The sequence below is a fragment of the Copadichromis virginalis genome, linkage group LG8 (genome assembly GCF_057382275.1).
Source record: "Copadichromis virginalis isolate Kocher_CV1m ecotype Utaka linkage group LG8, C_Virginalis_male_GT1.1, whole genome shotgun sequence".
NCBI lineage: Eukaryota > Metazoa > Chordata > Actinopteri > Cichliformes > Cichlidae > Copadichromis > Copadichromis virginalis.
Genome location: NC_140625.1, coordinates 19,936,587 through 19,956,766, shown reverse-complemented (window position 1 = coordinate 19,956,766; position 20,180 = coordinate 19,936,587). Strand labels below are relative to the sequence as shown.

At 40.5% G+C, this 20,180-nt stretch overlaps 2 protein-coding genes and 2 long non-coding RNA genes across 6 annotated transcripts; 2 read left to right on the top strand and 2 right to left on the bottom strand.

The window, feature by feature from the left end:
* Positions 1 to 907: 907 nt before the first annotated feature.
* LOC146703264 (uncharacterized) lies at positions 908 to 3,008 on the top strand. Its single transcript, XR_014922095.1, has 4 exons — positions 908 to 1,004; positions 1,332 to 1,417; positions 1,868 to 1,907; positions 2,830 to 3,008. It is a non-coding gene; the product is annotated as an uncharacterized LOC146703264 (long non-coding RNA).
* LOC146703263 (CD63 antigen-like) lies at positions 2,436 to 6,530 on the bottom strand. Its single transcript, XM_085467235.1, has 7 exons — positions 6,364 to 6,530; positions 4,784 to 4,972; positions 4,591 to 4,665; positions 4,329 to 4,433; positions 3,172 to 3,309; positions 3,004 to 3,087; positions 2,436 to 2,512 (listed from the first exon to the last, which is right to left on the bottom strand). Exons 1-7 carry the CDS (start codon positions 6,418 to 6,420, stop codon positions 2,441 to 2,443), a joined length of 720 nt encoding a protein of 239 aa, XP_085323361.1. The 5' UTR covers positions 6,421 to 6,530; the 3' UTR covers positions 2,436 to 2,440.
* Positions 6,531 to 7,203: 673 nt separating this feature from the next.
* Positions 7,204 to 10,694, bottom strand: LOC146703262 (uncharacterized). Its single transcript, XR_014921975.1, has 5 exons — positions 10,498 to 10,694; positions 10,278 to 10,350; positions 8,232 to 8,389; positions 8,000 to 8,137; positions 7,204 to 7,801 (listed from the first exon to the last, which is right to left on the bottom strand). It is a non-coding gene; the product is annotated as an uncharacterized LOC146703262 (long non-coding RNA).
* LOC146703261 (myosin light chain kinase, smooth muscle-like) lies at positions 10,381 to 19,969 on the top strand. Of its 3 annotated transcripts, none has more exons than XM_085466396.1 (18): positions 10,381 to 10,448; positions 10,705 to 11,065; positions 11,864 to 11,962; positions 13,963 to 14,121; positions 14,220 to 14,354; positions 14,778 to 14,822; positions 14,914 to 15,044; positions 15,138 to 15,294; positions 15,377 to 15,685; positions 15,808 to 15,904; positions 16,003 to 16,206; positions 16,398 to 16,615; positions 17,283 to 17,406; positions 18,258 to 18,410; positions 18,568 to 18,697; positions 18,844 to 18,925; positions 19,097 to 19,237; positions 19,463 to 19,969. In XM_085466396.1, exons 2-18 carry the CDS (start codon positions 10,915 to 10,917, stop codon positions 19,666 to 19,668), a joined length of 2,541 nt encoding a protein of 846 aa, XP_085322522.1. In that variant the 5' UTR covers positions 10,381 to 10,448; positions 10,705 to 10,914; the 3' UTR covers positions 19,669 to 19,969. The 3 variants fall into 3 exon arrangements, with proteins under 3 accessions (XP_085322522.1, XP_085322521.1, XP_085322523.1); XM_085466395.1 differs by having other exon boundaries at positions 11,864 to 12,010; XM_085466397.1 differs by lacking the exon at positions 14,220 to 14,354 and having other exon boundaries at positions 11,864 to 12,010.
* Positions 19,970 to 20,180: the final 211 nt, after the last annotated feature.

Sequence of the window (20,180 nt, the reverse complement as noted above, 5' to 3'; positions counted from 1 at the left end):
AGCCTAAAGTGCCATGTCCTCAATCATCTTTGTTCAGCTTACGTTTAAGTTGTAAAAATGCAAATAATTTGACATTTTTCATTACTGTGGCATGGCTTTCTTTATATTATTATATACCAAATTTTGTTTTTGCTATTATTACATTTATAATGTTTAAGTCTTTGAAGTAGGTTGTGGCACTGAATTGCCTGTACCCAAACCTACTCTAAATAGGGCCCCGTTAGTCCTCGAGTCACCTGATATACAGCAGATTTTATTTGTTTGTTTGTTTTGAAATTCAATTAATCTCAATTTTTATGAGTATAGAGCCAAATCACAACAACAGTCACCTTAAGGCGGTTTATAATTTAAGGTGAAGACCCTTAAATAATAAAGAAAAGACCCCAAACAATCAACAAAGGCTATGATGACCCCCTATGAGCAATTACTTGGTAACAGTGGGAAGGAAAAACTCAGTTTTAACAAGATCAAGGCTCAGGGAGGGACAGCTATCTGCCTGCTAAATGGTTGAGTGTTTGAGGATGATAGGACAACCATTCGAGCTATTATAGTTTTGTATATTTTTTAATAGATTGTGTTAGTTTTAGTCTTTTTAATTAAAAGTGTATGGATCACACATGCCAGGTACGATTTAGTAAAATCAGTACAGGTATTACAATAAAAACACATAACTTTTTGAAAGCATTTGAATCACATTCTTGTAGACATCCGCACCTTGGAAATCATCTACCAGACTTGTATTAGCCTTTTTCACCCCATGTTTCAGATGAAAGATGACACAGTACTTTAATTCACAGTGACTGAGAAGCTCCTACAAAGGAACCATGCGAAATCTTCTATTTTCCTGTCCAATGCACCTTCCTCGTGATTCCTGGTTTTTTGTTTGTTTGTTTTTTGGCAGGTCAGGAGAGCAGGAGTTCAAACACCAGAGGGGCGGACATATGGCAGTTATGCCTATAAAGGGATCCACAGCACCAACACTTGTCTTTAGACATCACAAAGAGGTGAAAAAAGACACAAAAAACCCCTGAAACTGAGCTGAAAGTGTGTTTCTTTCCTCCAGCTGTTTGTGAGAGTCTTTTCATTTATTTTGTATAGCAGTAGCTTCACAGGGTAAGTGGCACCGCAGTGCTGTCAGGCACAACTGTTAATTATTCCAGATGCAGAGACAGAATTGGTCGAGCTCTTGCATTAAATCACAGTCTGCTCTTTTCTACATGTCCGATTACACATTAAATGACATGTAATCACAGTTTGGTGTTTGTCTGCTGTGTTGCAATTAGTTTTTCAGGATGGTTACCAAACTAATCTGCCCTCTCTGCTCATTAAAGGGCCAATTCACCCAAAAACAAAACAAGCAAATAAAGACTGTCCATCCATAGATCTGGATCCAAAGTTTGGAAACGCTGATTCAGCTGTGAGTCATGGCCCTGGGTCAGTCGACCTTGTGTTTTGAATTCATGGTCTCTCATTTATTATTTATTATGCGATCCCAACATTGCGTAATATTTATATTATTTCTGGTAGTAATCCTCGTAGTGTGTTTAGTCTTGTTCTCTATTCTAAATTCCTTTAGAGTTTATGTGTCTCTTATTTTTTTCTTCCTCCTGTGTCAAGTTTCTTGTGAAGTTCATTTATATGTCTGTGTCCACCCTGTGTAATTATCACTTCCTATTTTACTTACTTACTAGGTGTGTTCTGTTTGCTTTTCTTTTAATTTTGCATCCTTGTCTTGTCGACTGTGATTCGGTTCACCGTGTTTTGTTCTCACCAACTGTCTCCACTGACCCGAATCACTATCCTGTGTATATACTGTCTCAGTCTCCCTTTGTCAGAGTGTCAGTCATCTTCCTCTCTTGTCTCCCAGCTCCTGTATGCCCTAGCTCTAATTCCCAGTTTAGATTCCGGTAAGTTGAAGCTTTCAGTTTTCCTTTTGTATTTTATGCTTCATTTTGTATTTTAGTTCTTAGCCTGAATAAATGTTTCACTATTAGCTCACCACCATCTGCCTCTATGTTTTCTCCTCACAAACGTCGCAATTTATGACAAACTAGCGCACTTAATTCTCGTTTTTTTAAAGACATTAGACATATAGCCTGTAAAATCATTCAACCCTGGAAAAGAACAGTCAAAAATATAACTAAAAGCCTAAAATGAAAGAATTCATGCCCATGATGACTGTATGTAACCTTCTAATCACAACACACGTTTTTAATTGTTAAAAGCTAATTAAACAACACCACAAAACCCCAATGCGATCACATGTTTAATAATTATGTGCATAGCAAGCATGAATGTTAATTTAAAATAGATTTTTTCACCACTATAGCAGGTCAATTTCTCTTTGTTAGATACTAGCTGCAATTATAGCAAGTATGTAGATACGATTTTTTTCTAGACACAGTCGAGCATCCAGAGATAATAGAGCAGTGATGATGCATTAGCTGATGTTTTCGTAGTTCTTTCGCTTAATGTCCAGACACAAGCACACCCCGACTAATACTCCAAAAACCTGCAACAGGGAAAAGGTCAGAAGTTACTGGCAGCAAATGAACTCAATGGCACACCCAAAAGGTTATTTTCTTGTTCTGGAAAAAAGTAATTTTTTCTTCATTTCATCACCTGAGGCAGTCAGGATGAGACAGGCTTTATTATCATTCAAGTTATCCTCTGCCATTTAAATATTCTTTACAATGTCTGCTACTGCTGGAAACTAAATTACTAAATTAATCCAGTATACATGTTTTTATTTTTATGTAGAGACATTTGGGGTATCTTTAGATGTTTGACATTTCTGATTTTTCTTTGTCTTTTTTCCACCTAAAACAGATTAAAATTAACCTTTTGGGCTCACACTGGCTCCTGCACAGTTAATCAGTAGGTAAGTGTACTGGATTGGCATTTAAAATGATCATTTCTTACAGTAATATGACATTTACTCTTGCAATGTGAGCATTTTGCTTCACAGTTAAATGTGAGCAAGGGGAAATTGCAGAAGCTTACCTCCGTGACTCCAAGAGCAATGCAGACAGCGCCGACCCACACCAGATTTTTCAACAGGAAGACACTGATTGCCCAGAGGCAGCCCTGAGGAGGATCGCACGGTCATAAAATACAGTATTTGTTTGCAGAAAATAGATGAAAATTGCTTGAAATGATTTCCTGTCAGACCTTTTTATGTGCCTTCTCCTTGTCCTGTCCACAGCCCTCACTCTTCACCACGCAGCAGGAATCTGGCACGGCGTCGTGCTTTTCCCAGCCCGCGCTCTGGGACCAGTCGGCATAGCTGTCCGCACCACAACACTTGAACTGTAATGATAACGACACTGTGATAGTGAAGCACCAAAGCTGTATTAATCACTGGTTGTGACTATTTGTGGTTCACGATAAATATTCTTCAAGTGTTGCTTTGTAGAAAGTCAGTTTGTCTACTTAACTACTAATTTTCACACAGATGCTGAAGGCGTGTTATTTACACTTACTAGCCACTTTATTAGGTACACCTTGCTAGCATTAGGTTGGGCCTCCTTTTACCTTCAGAGTTGCCTTAATTCTTCATGGTACAGATTCATGCTGAGATGTAAGCCTTCAAACTTAAACTCCCTAAGTAATTCCAGCATTTTTCTCATTGCTGGTCTTTGTTAATTACCCTCTCACTCTTTTGTCTTCACACTCTTATATTAAAGTTAGTCATCTTAATTTGACTGTAAACAAGAGCACTCAGATAGAGCAACTCCCCCCGAGTAGCAGGGGCAATACTAAACCTTTGATGTTTTATGTTTTTATTACAACATGCTGATGTCAGCCTGCTTTTATAACGACCATATAATATCCATAAAAGATTTGTGAGTAATATAAATTTTTTACTGATTTTCACATTTGGCGTGACCTCGGCCTTGACCTTTATCTATTTTTCACCTAAATTAAATCAGCTTTTGCTGTTAATGGCATCCAGCAATGCACAAAATATGAGCATGTCGTGTTGAAAACTGTGGACATTAGAAGGTGGGTACACTGTGGGTCACAATGACATGGAGATGTTCAGCAATGATACTCATTTGGTACTAAGAGGGTGAAGAAAGTATCTTCTGCTGCATTAAACCACCAATAGCTTGAATCATTGATACAATGCAGGATGGAGCCACGCTTTCATGTTTACACCAGATTCTGACCTTACCATCTGAATGTTGCAGCAGAAATTTAAAGCAGGCATCATTTTCCCATCAAGAGAGGAAATGAAGAGTCCCTATAAGGGGTTTTTGCACTTCCTCCAATCCATCAGGTGTTTCTCAAAAATACAGAACATTACAGTAGGCTCTGCGTGTCACCTTTTCCTGAATTTTGTCAATTGCATGTCTCCTCTCAGGGCTGTAGTCGTTAATCACTTCCTGTGCTTTGGCGTTGACACCATTAGCCATCTGCAGAAGGGCGGCCTACAGAGAAAATCAGATAAAATAACCAGAACAGACACTGGAACTTAGATATATTTTAAGTAATGCTACTGATATTATGACTGGAGAACCGCTGCTAATGGCAAAATTTGACCTTGATCTCAAGTAGTTCCTTTCTGGTGCGATTTTAATGTCTTACCCTACTGCGAAATATGTAAAAGGCGGCTCCTGTGAGGACCTCCAAGAGGATGATCACTATCAGGATGCAGATGAACTATAGATAAAGAAAGTGAACGCTGTTAGAGATCTCCAGAACATCTCCAGTGCTCATTAAAAAAAGCTTTTGGAAAGAATCGCCACTTAATCACATTTAATTTCATTACAGTACTTACACAAGCAACCATAGATGAACTATTAAAGAATGCACCAATGTGGCCCAAGAGGGATACGAAGGCTATGATGACCCCCACTGCAATGAGGACTATAGCAATTTTAGACAAGTTGCTCCCTGTGAAGGTGCCGATATCTGAATACGTCGAGTACTGCAGCACTCCTATAGTGATGAGGGCAACCCCAGACAGCTGAAAAAAAGAAGTTTAACAGCAGGACAGCAATGTAGTGCTTTACATGGAAACAATAAATTAAAAGAGGGTGGTTTTGTTCATTCCTGTCAATACGACCTCATTTCAATATAAACTTACCTGTCCCTATGTTAAAAAGTAAAAGCAATTTTGAGACTCCAGCAAATGAAGCAAACTTGGAACAGTGGTGAACTTTCCCAGGAGTGGCCGTCCTACCAAGATTACTCCAAGAGTTCATCGACGACTCATCCAGGAGGTCACAAAAGACCCCAGAACAACATTTAAAGACCTGTAGGCTTCACTTATATTAGCTGAGCTCAAGGTTCACGATTCAGTAATAACAAAGAGACTGGGTAAAAATGGCATTCATGGAAGAAAACCACAGCTGACCACAGAGAACAGAAGAAGCACAAAGGCTCGTCTAACATTTGGCAGAAAATCTGGGTAAATATTCGGTGGATGGAAAAGACATAAGCTAAACTTTCTGGAAGGTTTGAGTCCCATTACATCTGACATAAAAATAACACAACATTTTATTTTAAAAAAAACATCACACAAGCAGTCAAACATGGTGGTGGTCTGTGATGGTCTGGGGCTTTGTTGCTACTTCAGGACCTTGATGAGAAAATCCTGAAGGAGAATTTCTGGCCATCAGTTTGTGCCCTGAAGCTCAAGAGCACTTGTGTTAGTATATGTTATTTTGTCCTTTATAATCATACGACCATTGCCTGTTATTGGATTTTTGCCCTTTGACAGCTTTGTAATTGGATTGTGTGCTCTCACTGACTGCCTACCAGTGTGTGACATCCTCATCTTCAGCGTAACACGGCGTTATTTGCATTTCATAAAATTTGAATGTGTGTATTGCTGCCACAAAAAGTTATCAACCTTAATAATAGATCTCAAAAGTATGACATTTTTCTTGAAATATTTTTAAAATAGATATATTTCATAAAGGTTACTCTGTGTGGGTTACACGTCATGCACCAGTTAGTATTTAGGGCATAAAATTTCTGAAGCGTGCACAGGACACCGTGCAGGTTTATCTGGCGATGATACTGATTAGCTTCTAAATTTGTTAAAGTTCCCTTTGCTCAGCTCAGCTGCTACAACCCCACAAAACGGCTTAATATGAGTGTGTTTTGGAAATTTGGAAGGGCAAATCAAGTCTCTTGTTGCATGTGTATCTTCCCTTGGATAATCCGGCGTGCAGTCAAAGTTTCCTGGACTTCTAAAAAGATATGAGTGATTCAATTTTGGCTTTATTCTTTCGTTACCTCTACTACTCCTGCTCTTTATTGATTCTAATCTTTCCATGATATCACCAATCATTGCTGTCAATCATCACTTCTCATCAAAATTAGATAGAATAGAATTGCTCTATTACTCACCAAGAAGAGCGTGTTGAAGAAAATGAAACAACACTTGATGCCGAAGACACTGCACATTTTGAGGTGGTCTGAGCAAATAATAAATAAGTGAATCCAGAAGGTTGCAGACTTCCCTCAATCCAAATACGGGTCAAGTCAGGGTGAATAGAGTGCAATTCAGTGGCGAGTGTGTCATATGACCCTATGGAAATGAACCGGCAGCCCGATAGCTTTCAAGTTGATGTAGGTATCTTTTGAATGCATCAAGCCCGTCTTTGCATAGAGGCGTCACACATCAGTGAATACAAACTGCGCCGTAATATACGGTTATTTAAATACTGGGAATTTCACTCGACAAACATCTATAAATCTAAAAGGTCGCCCCCAAATATGAAGATGTTTTGTCTTTTTAAACATTTATGTGGCAGATGTTTGCAGATGTTCTGCCTCTCTTTGTAGGTGTTTTGGGACCTTCAGGTGAAGTGCAGGATCGTCTGTAACCAGTCTTCAGAGCTCTTTGATCTCTGTAGATTATTTAGATTTTATTGTGACTATTTTGTCTCATTTTGATCATTTTCTGTATGCGGTGTGTTTTGTAGTTCACAATCATAATCCATACATATCCCCTGCAGTGTAGACACTGTTGTGTGAATATTATTGAAGCAGATCAATTTTCATGACTAGTATGTTTAAAATAACATGCCATAACACTAAACACTAAACAAAAAGGTGCAATTTAAGTGTTTGTTTCTGTATTCTTATTAAAATCCCAATTAAAAGAAACAAACTTTTACCACAACAATTTTTCTAAATGCTGGAATATTTTTATTCAGTATTATTCTTTTAATTTTGTTAAAGTCCAGATACAGATAAATAAAATCTGCATTTTTGTCTCAAGAAATATATATAAGCAACTGTGATTATCTGATCTTGCTTCTTCAGGGCTCCTTCCTTCTGTTTGCGGACCAAGCTCTTTCTCACAGCTTCCCCACCAACACGTGGATCACAGGCCGCCTGGCTCGATTCACAGTGACCTCGAAATGAGAGGCAGAGATGCTTGTTGCACACTGCCAGAGTTCTCTTTGTTTCTCACATCTTTTTGTATTATTTTCCTTCTTCCTTCCTCTTTCGTTCTTCTTTGATGTTTGCTCTTTTCCCTCTCCTGCTTTCTCAGAGCTCAGGTCAGACTGCCTCGACCTGCGAAGAACAATGCTGCATCATATTTTTCTGTTTTTCCCTTTAACCACCGGATTGCAGGCTCTTTGAACGTCTGTCTAAAGGTTTCCTTCAAGAAGCAGTAATCATTAGAGAACTAACAGAGGGTTGGCTGTCAGTCAGGAGGCAGGTTTATCTGTTGCATCACAAGTCATTTGTGTTCACTCATGCCTGTGGTTTTGTCTGCCTTCTTCTCATCACCGAGTCTCTGTCCGTGGAGCCTTATCTGCTTGTTCTTATTTGCCTGCAGGATAAAGAAGAATATTTGAGATTACTTGAGTGAAGTCTGCTTCAGTGCTGATAGTTTAGCAAAGCAGTCAATTTTCATGACTTGAAAAAGTTAAACCCAGGACTTGGATGAACTTAAATATTCTCACGGATGGATCTTAAACACCAGCGAATTTAGTTTTTCAGCAAAGTAAACAATGGCAGATTTTATCACCTCTGCAGTGCGAGGCATATAGCCACAGGGGGGCTCCATTTCCAACCATTTAACTGTAATAACACTGACATTCACTAATATTTGGACTTCCATTGCTTCGATGTCACAGAGTGATGGAGAGATGGAGTCTGCATGTCTCTGAAGGAGTTTGTGGGAACAGGACGCAAAATGATTACAACATAGTCTGCATGTCTTTGAAGCACGTCATGAGAACAGGAAGAAAAATCATTACCATAGATGGAGTAGTCAGTCAGGGACGGAGAACATCGTCCTTCCTTCTCTTTGCTTTTCCTGTTTTGAATTCCAGGGCACTTCGTCAAAAGCTTATGTGACTTCCGCTTGATAAGAATCATTAGTCAGGAACGAGCTTGGACTCTAAGGCTGTGCTGTCTTGGATATTAATGAATATTAATGAAAAATTAATGAATATACATAAGTTGTTGGACAAAGACACACTTTCTTTTAGTTTTGCCTCTGTGTGGATAATAAAAGCTACACAAGACTTTTTCAAGATGAAGGACAATGTTGCAGCCCTATGAGTTGCTCATCTCAACCCAGCAGAGCATGTGTTTCAGTTATTAAACACACAACTGAATGCATGAAGACTCACAACCAAGCAGCAGCTGAAGGTGGCTGCAGTAAAGGCCTAACTGAGCATCTCAAGGGAAATTCATGACATTCTAGACCACAGGTGTCGAACTCCAGGCCTCGAGGGCTGGTGTCCTGCAGATTTTAGATGTGTCCTTGATCCACCACAACTGATTTAAATGGCTAAATTACCTCCTCAATAAGTCTTGAAGTTCTCCAGAGGCCTGGTAATGAACTGATCACTTGATTCAGGTGTGTTGACCTAGGGTGATATCTAAAACCTGCAGGACACCGACCCTCGAGGCCTGGAGTTCGACACCCCTGTTCTAGACAGTCATAGACTGCCTAAAGTCTAGTATTTAAGTTTTTTTTTTAGATCCGTAATATATTGATTTTGGGAGGGTTACATAAATCTGAAGTCTGCACTTCAGTTGCACATTGACTGCTTGAGTTAAAATCCACTGAGGTTAAATCACAAAATTGTGTCTTTTGTCCTGCAAATTATCAAGCTAACTGTATTTTGTACATTAATGATGTTATCCTATAGTAGATGGATTCATAAAGCGCATGTGCTGATTGCATTAAACAGTTTCTTTTCGATCACATATGGTTTATTTCTAAATAATATGAGATTCGATTAAGAAAGACAGAAACTTCTCTTCGTGCATGGTGTATTTTCTGTTTTTATCTTTAGATTTTAGAGAAAAGCACAGCATCTACATACATTTTAAGATATTGTAAGAATTGTAAAACTGATGCATTGCATTCCAGTACCTGCCCTTTGTCACCATCAGTACCCTGTTAATCATTCATGGGTCTGCTCCATCAATCTGTATGCTTTGAGCAGTGGAGATTTGTCCGCAGTCTGATGTAAACTGTGCGCCTCAGCCATATGGGAACACTTACAAATACCAGCCCATGTAATCGTTTCCTTACATTCTTGCACGGAGGAAGAAAAACACATTATAGGGGTTTGTTTGATGCATGTCGATAGGCTGTTGCTCAACCTGTTGTTGGTGTTGAATGCAAGGCAGAAGAAGAATTTGATTTGCTTGTTCTGATAATCATTCAGCCACAATTAGGTCAGCATCAACCGGTTTACATAACCGGTTTTATGTGAGCACATAACAGCTCTTGATGATGTACAGTAGAGGTCAGGTCCCTATAGCGCTATAAAATCTGCAGCAGTAGCAGCGCTGCACATGCACAATTATGTATCAGTATTTGGGTCGTCTAGATGGGTTCATAAGGTTTTTGCACTTACATAAGAATATTACTTTTTTATGGAAATTGTATTAACATCTACTATATTATGAATCATTTTTGGTCTCAGAATTTTAAATTAAACACAAGTATAGGTTAGTACCCTCAATAATAAGATACACTTTCAGAGTAGTATCAGAAAGAAAAGAAAGCCCTGAAGGCATTTAAACGAGCTTCACATGGCCGTAAGGTAGACCAGAGAAAACCAGTCTATAGCAGTTGCGTTCAACAATAGAGAAATGAAAGCACACCTTGGAGACACACCCAACCAGCAGCTTTCCCATATAGAATTAAAGGTGTCTCATTTACCAGTGGTGCTCAGTTTGGTCACATGGTCTCTACTTTCTGTAAAAGAAAGTCAACCCCACAAACCCACAGTTACAGAGATTCACTTCAGTGACATGTTTCAATGTTGTGTGCTGCTCACCTGAGTGAATGCACAGTAGAAAAAGCTGTCCTACTGGCTCTTCTTGATTTCTGCGGGGGCTCTGGCGGTGTGGCTCCGCGGGGAAATATAAGAGAGTAAAATGGCTCAAGGAAGTTGATTGTGGGAACTATACTCATGGTTTGAGAAGAAATACTATTTATATTCATGCAGGTAAGTGTTTTTTTACTCTCCTTTGGTTTGTGTTGCTTTTAATCCTCACCTTATTGCGTTCTTTTTCTCTTCAGCTTGAGTGTTTTCTTCCTCCCACACATTTCCTAACCTCTCTTAGTGCCTCCTTTGTTTTCTGTCACATGTGTTTCTGTCTTTCCTTCTGTTCTCGGAGCAGAGGGTCAGTGGGGGCTGGACATGTGTGCTTCTAATTATCCGTCTGATAAAACTGACCTTTTTCCTGTGAACTTTGGGGCAGAGGGGGAGGCAGTGATTTCAGAGGAAAGCAGTGGCTCCTCCTGTTTGCATCTCAAAGGACGTGCGAATGCAGACAGGGTGAGCATGCAACACATCAGATTCACACAAGGATTCTAGATGGAGCGAGCCTAAACGCAACTAAGAGAAGAACAGGAGGCCTAGATGAGTGCCTGATCTACAGCTGCTGACTTGCTATCATCTGAAATCAAAGATGGACCAAGATGGGAAGGCACCAAAGACTTTTGTGTCCACCTTACGATTTGCCCTCAAGCCTCAACCGAACCAACAGAAAGAGAATGGACTGGGTAACATTAAGAGGAAGTTGGTGGGAAACAACAAACTGAGATTTTCATCTGCATCAGGTAAGGCCTTGAAAAAGATGTGAAATATTAACTTTAGTGCATTTGAACTAAAAAATAGAACATGTCTCACCGGGTGCACCCCTTTTGTCTGTGTTTTAACTAAAATAATAATAATAATGGATACTTTATTGATCCCCATGGGGAAATTACTTGTTTTTCCTCTGCATTTGACCCATTCACTCAGTGAAGCAGTGGGCAGCCCACTAAGCAGGCGCCCGGGGAGCAGTGTGTAGGGACGGTACCTTGCTCAGGGGTACCTCAGGGTAGCCGTTAAGTGGATTCGAACCGCCGACCTTCCGATCATGGGGCGACCACTTTACCTACTGAGCTATCCCTGCCCTGCCCTAAAACCGTCACAGAGCGCTGCAAAGGACAAGAAGAAGCTCTACTTTGTAAACTATATAGACAGCCCGCCACCCCCTCCCCTCATCCCCCTAATGTACACAGTCTGATGGCAGTCCTCCATCCACTGGCAGCCACCCATTTCCCACTCTGCTGGACATTCCAACACCAAAATAAACAACTGCAAACACACATTTTAAAAAAAAACACGACATCAAATTCCCCACCGCTCACAGCTGTAACTTGTGTTTATTACTCAAACAGCAGATGAACTGAGACTCAGTGGAAGATAGTGATCTTCAAATACATTTTTGGCAACACACACACACACACACACACACAAAACATGAGGCAGTGATTTAGGGTTTGATAAGATGCTCTGTTCTGATTGGGTCAGTGACAAGCAAAAATATGTGAAAACTAAACCCTTTGTCTTTCACCTTTTTCTTTGTAAAGATGCCAAACAGGCACAAGTTCAGAGTTTGGAAGCACCTCGCTTTGAAGAGCCACTCAGAGACTGTACTGTCTGTGCAGGAAGTGATGCTGCCTTTAAAGGTGTTATCACAGGGAGCCAACCGATGAGCATTTCCTGGCTATACAATGGTAAGTGACTGATTACATGTAGGAGATGTTGTACTTTATTCAAGTCCAGGTTATTGTAACTTTTACAGTAATCTACTATATAAATTACAGTTATTTACTGTAATCTGGAATGCAGGAATTTATTGTATTCTTATACAACTTTGGTACAAACATTGGAAACGCACAAAATACAGCATGATCAGCCTTTTGAATTGATTGCTGATTGATAATTATTGACAGAAATCCTTTATATACTGCTGTTCTGTGGAAAGTATTGAGCCACCCCTCGAAATAGGTGCAGTGATTTAGTGAAACATGCAAACATACAGTATACAGTATGTAAGGGGAAAGTTTTCACTTTTATTCTTTAACACAGCATTCTTGTTATAGCTTTAAGCAGTCTTCAGGAATAGTTCTCTGGGCTTCCTGAAGGACTTCTTTGGATGTTGGCTGCCTTTTGTTCTGTTCTCTGTTAAGATGATGCCACACTGCTACAATAATGTTGAGGTCCAGGCTCTGGGGAGACTGATAGACTGATGATCTATGATGAATAGTGTTCCATTGTGTGTTTTCTATTCAGATATGCTTTCACACAGCAAACCTTGGGGCCCTGTGTGGGCCATCATGGGCATGTTTGCTTGGCAGTGTGTTTGGGATCGTTGTCACGCCAAAAAATGAAGTTGTCACCAATCAGGTGCTTTCTAGACGATATTGCATGATGGATCAAAATCTGATGGTACATTTCTGCATACATTATTCCATCAATTATGACAGGATTTTCACCACTGCTGGCTGAAATGCAGCTTAAAACCACAGCAGAGCCTCAACCATGCTGTAGACACTCCCAGTTGTATCTCTCTTCTTATCTCCATACATACTGACCATGCTTTGAACCAAACATTTCAAATTTGGATTCATCACTAGATAAGATTTCTTGATTTTGTGTCCATTTCTTGTGTAATTTGTGTAACTTCACAATTTGGCTTCTTGACAGCCACACTTCCACTGAGACCATGTCTGATGAGACATTAGTGAACACTAGATGGATCATTTGAAAGGCGAGATGCCCTCTTCGGTCCTGTGCCGGGGCTTTGCTGGATTTTTTCCCCCCAAGAACTTGATTTGTAACATCCTTTTCATATGAGATGGATAGTTGTGTAGAATTGCCATTTCTTCTTTTCTATTCTTTTGAAAATGGTCAGGTGCAAGGACTTGACTGACTCAGTTGTGCAATGAGTCTCATGTCAGAAAAGCAAGTAAAAGATTTGAAAGACCTTCAGGAAGCCTGGAGAACTATTGCACAAGATCACTCTAGAAAACAATTTCAAAAAAACCCAGCTTCTTGGAAGCAAAATATAAAGAAACGAGGGGTGGCTTGACACTTTTTCGCAGTACTGTATGACTCATGTAACAGCCGTGCATTTCACTAGAGTGGTTTGTCTAGAATTTCTGGTAAATCCCCCCAAAATCTAAGAAAACACCAGCAGACATAAAAAGTGAAAGTGATTTAGGCCCTGAAGAAGAGTCTACAGACTGGCTAGAAATATTAAGAAAGGAAAATACAACACTTATTTCAAATATCACCCAAAACAGAGAGGGATGGTCAGATAGAAGAACGACAGAGTTAGACAGTGGTACATAAACATGTGGGGAGTGAATTGTGTGGAGAAGAAAACCATCTCTTGGCATAAGTAAAGGGTAATTTGGAGTCACCTGATCCAGCTCTAACTGTAAGTTTTATCAACACGGAAAGTTTTGTGTCTAATCTTAAAAGTAGAGTGGGAGTTTGTCTCCTAAATGTGTCTCTGGCTCCCATTCTACTTTTGGAAACTCTAAGACCCACATGGAAGCCAGTAGTCTGAAAGCAGAGAGGTCTGTTTGAGATAACATGATACTATGAGGTCTGTTAACTAAAGCAATTAGTTCAAGCATTTCAGTACAACTGTAATAAAACCATACTTGTTCATGTTTAGGTGAGAAACTGCGTTCGAGTAACATTTCGAGTAACTTCGAAAACGGTGCTGTATGTCTGAGCCTGACCCGGTGCTCACCTAAAAATGCCGGGAGGTACACCTGCATAGCTGAGAATCCTGCAGGACAACAGTCGAGCGCTGCTCTGTTACATGTCAAAGGTAACATCAAGTCCAGAAAAGCCACTAATAATCAGCACAGCAGCATAGAAATGATCTGTTTACAGTGAGCCTGATTCACTCTGTTAACAATGAAACAGCAACAAAGGAAATTCCCGGAACAATCAACCGTGAGCTGCGCAGTGAGGTCACATTCAAGGCTGTGTCACATGAAAACGCTGAATTGTTCCCAGTTTCGGCAGGGGCAAGGCAAAGCAGAGAAGAAAGGGACAATGGTAGGCTCAATGATGACCACTCGTTTAACTTCCTTAAAATCTTTTTAATGTTACACACGCATTAAAATCCCCAATTGTTCTGCTTTTATTCCTGCCATGAATGCTATTAATCCTGTGAAAATAATGCAAATTTATAGCAAATATGCTCATGATAATAGAGGGCAGGGAAGAGGAAACATGCATGCCGACAAAACAAACAAAATGTTGTGTGTTTGGTTTTTAAATTTCAGTTTTAAGCAGGCTGTAAGTAAGAACTGTTGCAGTCTATCCCATTTCTGGCATGTGCTTATTTACAACTATACAAAAAATCTTGTTTGCCAGTTCAACCAAACTTGACTGCTTCACTGCCATTGGTTAGTTCCTTTTTAAATTCTCACATGATAGCACACCTGTGAATCCAATCTACTTCCTCAATCTCCACAGATTTTAGAGAAATCAGTCTTCAAAACCAGGTACCAACCAGTAAAGGTAGGAACCACATTATGTATTGAACAGCACTTAGCTCAGGCTTTATTATTTTTTTTTTTCTTGGACACAAACTAGCTCTGCTTTTCTTCAGGACCTCCTGTGGAGTTTGTAGACCCACCAGAGCAGGTGGAGGTTCGAGTAGCTGAGCAGGCCCTACTGCGCTGTGAGTTCAAGTCCAGCTCTCTCCCTGTAGCTTCCTGCTGGATTTACAACAGGGATAAGGTAAGAATGTTAGACTGGTTGGGCTTTTTTTAACATTTTATCCATAATTTTACCTTTGTCTTAACTTACACTTCTGGCCGTCTCTGACTCCAGGCTATATTCGGAGGACAGCGGATGTCAATCAGGACCACGCCAAATCATAGCAGTGTGCAGATCTTTCATGCTGATCCAAAGGACGCAGGCTCCTACACAGTCATTGTACGCAACAGAGCAGGTTCTGCTCAGCACACCATCTCCCTCAGTGTTGTAGGTGAGATAAATTCCTGACACGAATGCCCACAGAGAGACTTTGGATATTAGCAATTTCTCGAAAATGTTACATTTCTCCTCAGACCGACCCAATCCGCCAGCATCCCAGCCTGTTGTTTCCCAGCTATCCACTCAGTCCCTGGTTCTGTCCTGGTCTGGCCCCAACTACGACGGCGGCACGACAATTTTGGGGTACATCTTGGAGGTCTGTAAGGAGAGCTCGGACAAATCTGAGAGCTGGACTGAATTAAGTCGTTGTAAGAACACATCCTACCACGTCCAGTCAGGACTGGAGCCTCTGGGACGTTACCGCTTCCGAATCAGGGCTTATAACTCTGCAGGAATCAGTGAACCGAGTCAGGAGTCTGGTTGTGTCAAGATGGCAACTGCCAGTGAGTACAATATCTGCATGATTTTTAGCAAAATTTGATTTTGTTTTTATTTCCTAAGTAGTATTTTGGTGGTACCGGTTGCGAGATGTCTTTTTTGTCATTTCTTTTATTTGTGTTAAAAGAGCAAAGGAAAGCGGAGCCTGAGTCATATGTCATCGTGACCCCTGACACCCAAAATAAAGTCAGGGACCACTACAATGTGCATGAGAAGCTGGGAGTGTAAGCATCTCTAACTGTGCATCCATATCTAACACTTTCAGTCGTGAGGAATTAGAACCCTCCCTTAATGTTTTTGTTTTAAATGTTCACATTTCCAGAGGAAAATATGGTGAGGTGTACCGGATAACCCAAAAAGAGACGGGTCAGGAGTGTGCGGGGAAGTTCTACAGAGCTCGGACCATGAAAGAGAGGAAAGCGGCTCGCAAAGAGATTGAACTAATGAACAAGCTTCACCATCCAAAACTCGTGCAGTGTCTGGCTGCATATGATAGTCGTTCAGAGATGGTCATGGTCATGGAGTAGTAAGTCATCTTAGTTTAGTAAAAGCAAACCTCTCTATTGTAGTGGGTACACTCCACTTAAAGATATCATTAGGGGATTTGTGGTGGTAGAAGGTATTTTACGAGAGGTTAAATGCATTACATCTATTAGAAGTTCAAATTTGATGGTCACATACCATTGCATGCCCCTGAATGGTTATTTGCCTGCCTAGCATCGCAGGTGGAGAGCTCTTTGAACGCATCGTGGATGAAAACTTTGAGCACACAGAGCCCACCAGTGCCCGCTACATGCAGCAGATCCTGGAGGGCATGCAGTATGTTCACAAACAGAATATCATTCATCTGGACCTCAAACCAGAGAACATCGTCTGTGTGGATACAACTGGTACCCGCATCAAAATCATCGACTTTGGTCTGGCTACTGAACTGGGTGAGTTTGATACTAGATTTTGAAATGTCCTACTAGGTACAGAAAAGAAAAAAAACTTGCATAACTGGTTGGTATATCATTATCAGTGCACAGTTCAAAAGGGGAAGGCCTTGTTTATACTCTTAAGACACATATTGCACATAGTGCTAAAGACCAGACCAGATGTTTCGATTTGGATGAAAGAATGCCACCGCTAAAGGTTTTTCATCATTCCTGACAGAGTTTTCTACTCATAAATGTATCTTCGTACGCTTTCAACCTCTTGAACTTTTCCATGTTTTAGTTTGAAAACGCAAGAAGAATAACACAGCATGCATGCATGAAGATAACACCAGGGAGTGTCTAAATTCCTAGAGATCTACAATGCATGTCACATCCCTACAGGTCTTTAAATAGATAATTGCCGAGCTGCTACTTTAACTCAGTAAAGGTATCAAGGCATGTGGAGCGAATTCATGCGGGAAATTTCAGCGTTTTTCTCCAGATGCAGCAGCTCCAGAGTGGGTGGTCTGTTTAGAGGTGATTAGAGCCTTCTGTAAATAAGTTAAAAGAAACAAATACCATCTGCAGCTCTGTCGATGTAGCTCAGGAGGTAGAGCAGGTCATCTTCTAATTGTAAGATAAGTTTGAGAGTGACATTCTGAAAAACTCTTGTTGTCTTCTTCAGAGGAGGGTAAGTCGCTGATGGTGATGCATGGCACGCCGGAGTTTGTGGCTCCTGAGGTTATCGGCTATGAGCCTGTGGGCCTGGAAACTGATATGTGGAGCATTGGAGTTATCTGCTTCATCTTGTAAGTAAAACTGCAGTGAACCAGTGTGTCAGTTAAATTTATTTCAAAGGGACAATGTACACATGTTCCTGGCATCCTGGTGCCATTATACATTCTTCTACAATTGAGTCTAGTGGCATCAGTGAGCCATCTACTGTTGCTTCCTTGGTATGAGCCCTAACAAGAATGAATGGAAAAACGATATGAATGTATCTGCCTTGAAGCAGATGAGCTACAGTGGCAGAAAACAACACTGAGTACCATTCCTACCAGCTAAGTGCAAAAAAACCGAGGTACAATTTGCACAGTGTCACCAAAAAATTAGAAAAACATTGCCTGATGCGATCTTATTTTTTACTGCAACATTCATATGATAGTAAACCACATGAAAGTATTGATCCATCCCGTCTTGTATCAATACATCAGGCTGGTGCTGTGATAGTGTGGAGGGCGCCTTCATACCAACTGCACATCACAGTCTACCCATTACTTCAGATGTTCATCCTTCACACTCTGAATAAACCTTAAACTGGTTCCTTGAACAAGACGATGAGCTCATTGTACTCAAACGGCCTCCATAGCCACCAGATCTCAATTCAATAGAGCACCTTGTGTTGAAAGAGTTAAGTTACATCACGGATGTGCAGCCAACAAATCTACAGAAACTCTGTGATGCTGTCATGTCAATATGGACCAAAATCTGAGGAATATTTCCGGGACCTTGGTGAATGTATGCCTCAAAGAATTAGGGAAGCTCTGCAGGCAGAAGGGGTGCAACAATATAATACCATTTTTGGGTAATGGAGCTTCAAATGAGGATGTGTAATTTCTGTGGAAGCTTATTTGCTTTCATAATGTTTATCCTTGTCTAGACTCAGTGGAGAATCACCCTTCCAGGGAAACAGCGATGCTGAGACTCTTGCTCTCGTCACTGCTGCCAGCTACGAGTTTGACCCAGAGAGTTTTGAGGACATCTCTGACCAAGCTAAAGACTTTATCAGTTCCCTGCTGCAAAAGGACCGGAGGTTTGAATGCCTTTGCCTTTCCCCATCAGAAACATCCATTTGTAGTTCAATAAATTAAGTACTACTAAACCGTCTGACCAACTGTGAATATTAATATCACAGACATTTCAGCAACCACATACACTTGCTCCTTTATCTCCATCCACTTCGACTCTAGACGCAGGCTGTCATGTACCGAGGCGCTTGCCCATAGCTGGATGGCCTCTTTCACCCCTCTAAACCGCAGGCCCACCAAGTCCCTCAATAAGGAGAAGATGAGGCATTTTCTGGCCAAGCACAAGTGGAAGGTACCTGTTTTTTGTTTGTTTTTTTTTGTTTTGTTTTTTTTTTGTTTTGTATTTTTTTAAGTACTCCTATCAGTCCTCAATAATCTCAATGCATTTTTTCAAAAGGTTTGGTCAACCAATTCTATTTTTTCCTTTTAAACTTCTAGAAAACTGGCAAGGCTGTTTTGGCCCTAAAGCGAATGGCTAACCTCACCAGCAGCCCAGTCTCTGCTGGCAACTCCTCAGAGGGTAAGACGGATAAAGGGACACACATACACACAATAGCCTCCCATGTCCTAGATCTACATGGATGTGACAGATGAGTCGCTGTTTCAGACTGTCACTTCAAGTTTAGCCTCTTATGATCAGTAAAGCCTTGTTTCCATGTTATTCATCGTCATCATCCGCACTCTCATGTAGAGCCAAGCTGGAGCCAAGAGGCAGAGGAGGCCATCCGGTCGCTGGATAACCAGCTCCAGATTGAGCCTCATTTCCAACAGGCCCTGAAGGACGTTACCCTCCCTGTAGGAGCAGCTGCTCAGCTGACATGTGTTATCAATGGTAGAGTAACAGATTAACATATGTACAAAGAACAACGTAGGCCTACAATCAATATATGTAGTCATTTATTTTTAAACATGTACATTTCTCAATTATTAGAAAAATACCTCAGTCATCACAAGTCATTAGCACAAACAATAAATTAATCTGCTCTCTGTATTTGAGGATTTTTTTTGCCTTGTTTTGTATTCTTTTGGTGTAAATTTATATTTTTTCCAATCCTAGGGTATCCGCAGCCAGAGGTGAAATGGCTTCACAATGAGAAGCCGGTGCCTGAATCTCGCAGAGCGACCATAGAGCATCATGGAGAAGGGCTCTGTTCTCTGGTTCTGGCTGATTTGAAGTTTTCTGACTCTGGGGTGTATGTATGCAAGGCCAGAAACAAACTGGGGGAAGCAATGTGCTCTGCCAAACTGAAAGTGCGACCGTAACAACTTTTCTTCATTGCAAAAAGGACCAAGCTGAATTTTTGTCTTGTCGGTATATGAATGGACAGTCACAAACTCCTGATTTCACGTAATTTCAACGCAAATACACGTGTGTTACCTTGTCTGCTGGATAAGGTTAGTACAGATGCCAAAGTAGTTAGTAGTGCACTCAGAAAATCTGTATTTATGTGTTCAGCTACTAATGCACAAGGTGTTGTACTGATAGGTTGTTTATGTCTTTCTCCTGTGACTGTAATCACATTTAAAAAAAAAAAAAAAGTGTACATTTAAACAATATTTAGCTGTGTAAGATGTATTAAACACTGAAGATTTTAAAAAGCTGACTTTCTCAAAAATGTTCTAAAATAACTCATGAAAGTTTTTCACATTCAAAGGATGTATGCATTTATTATCCACCATTAAAGTGTTCGACGTCGATTATGTTACAAACCAATGTTCTGATAGGAAGATGTTGGTCTTGGCTTTCATGTAGCTACTTTTACTCATACCTACCC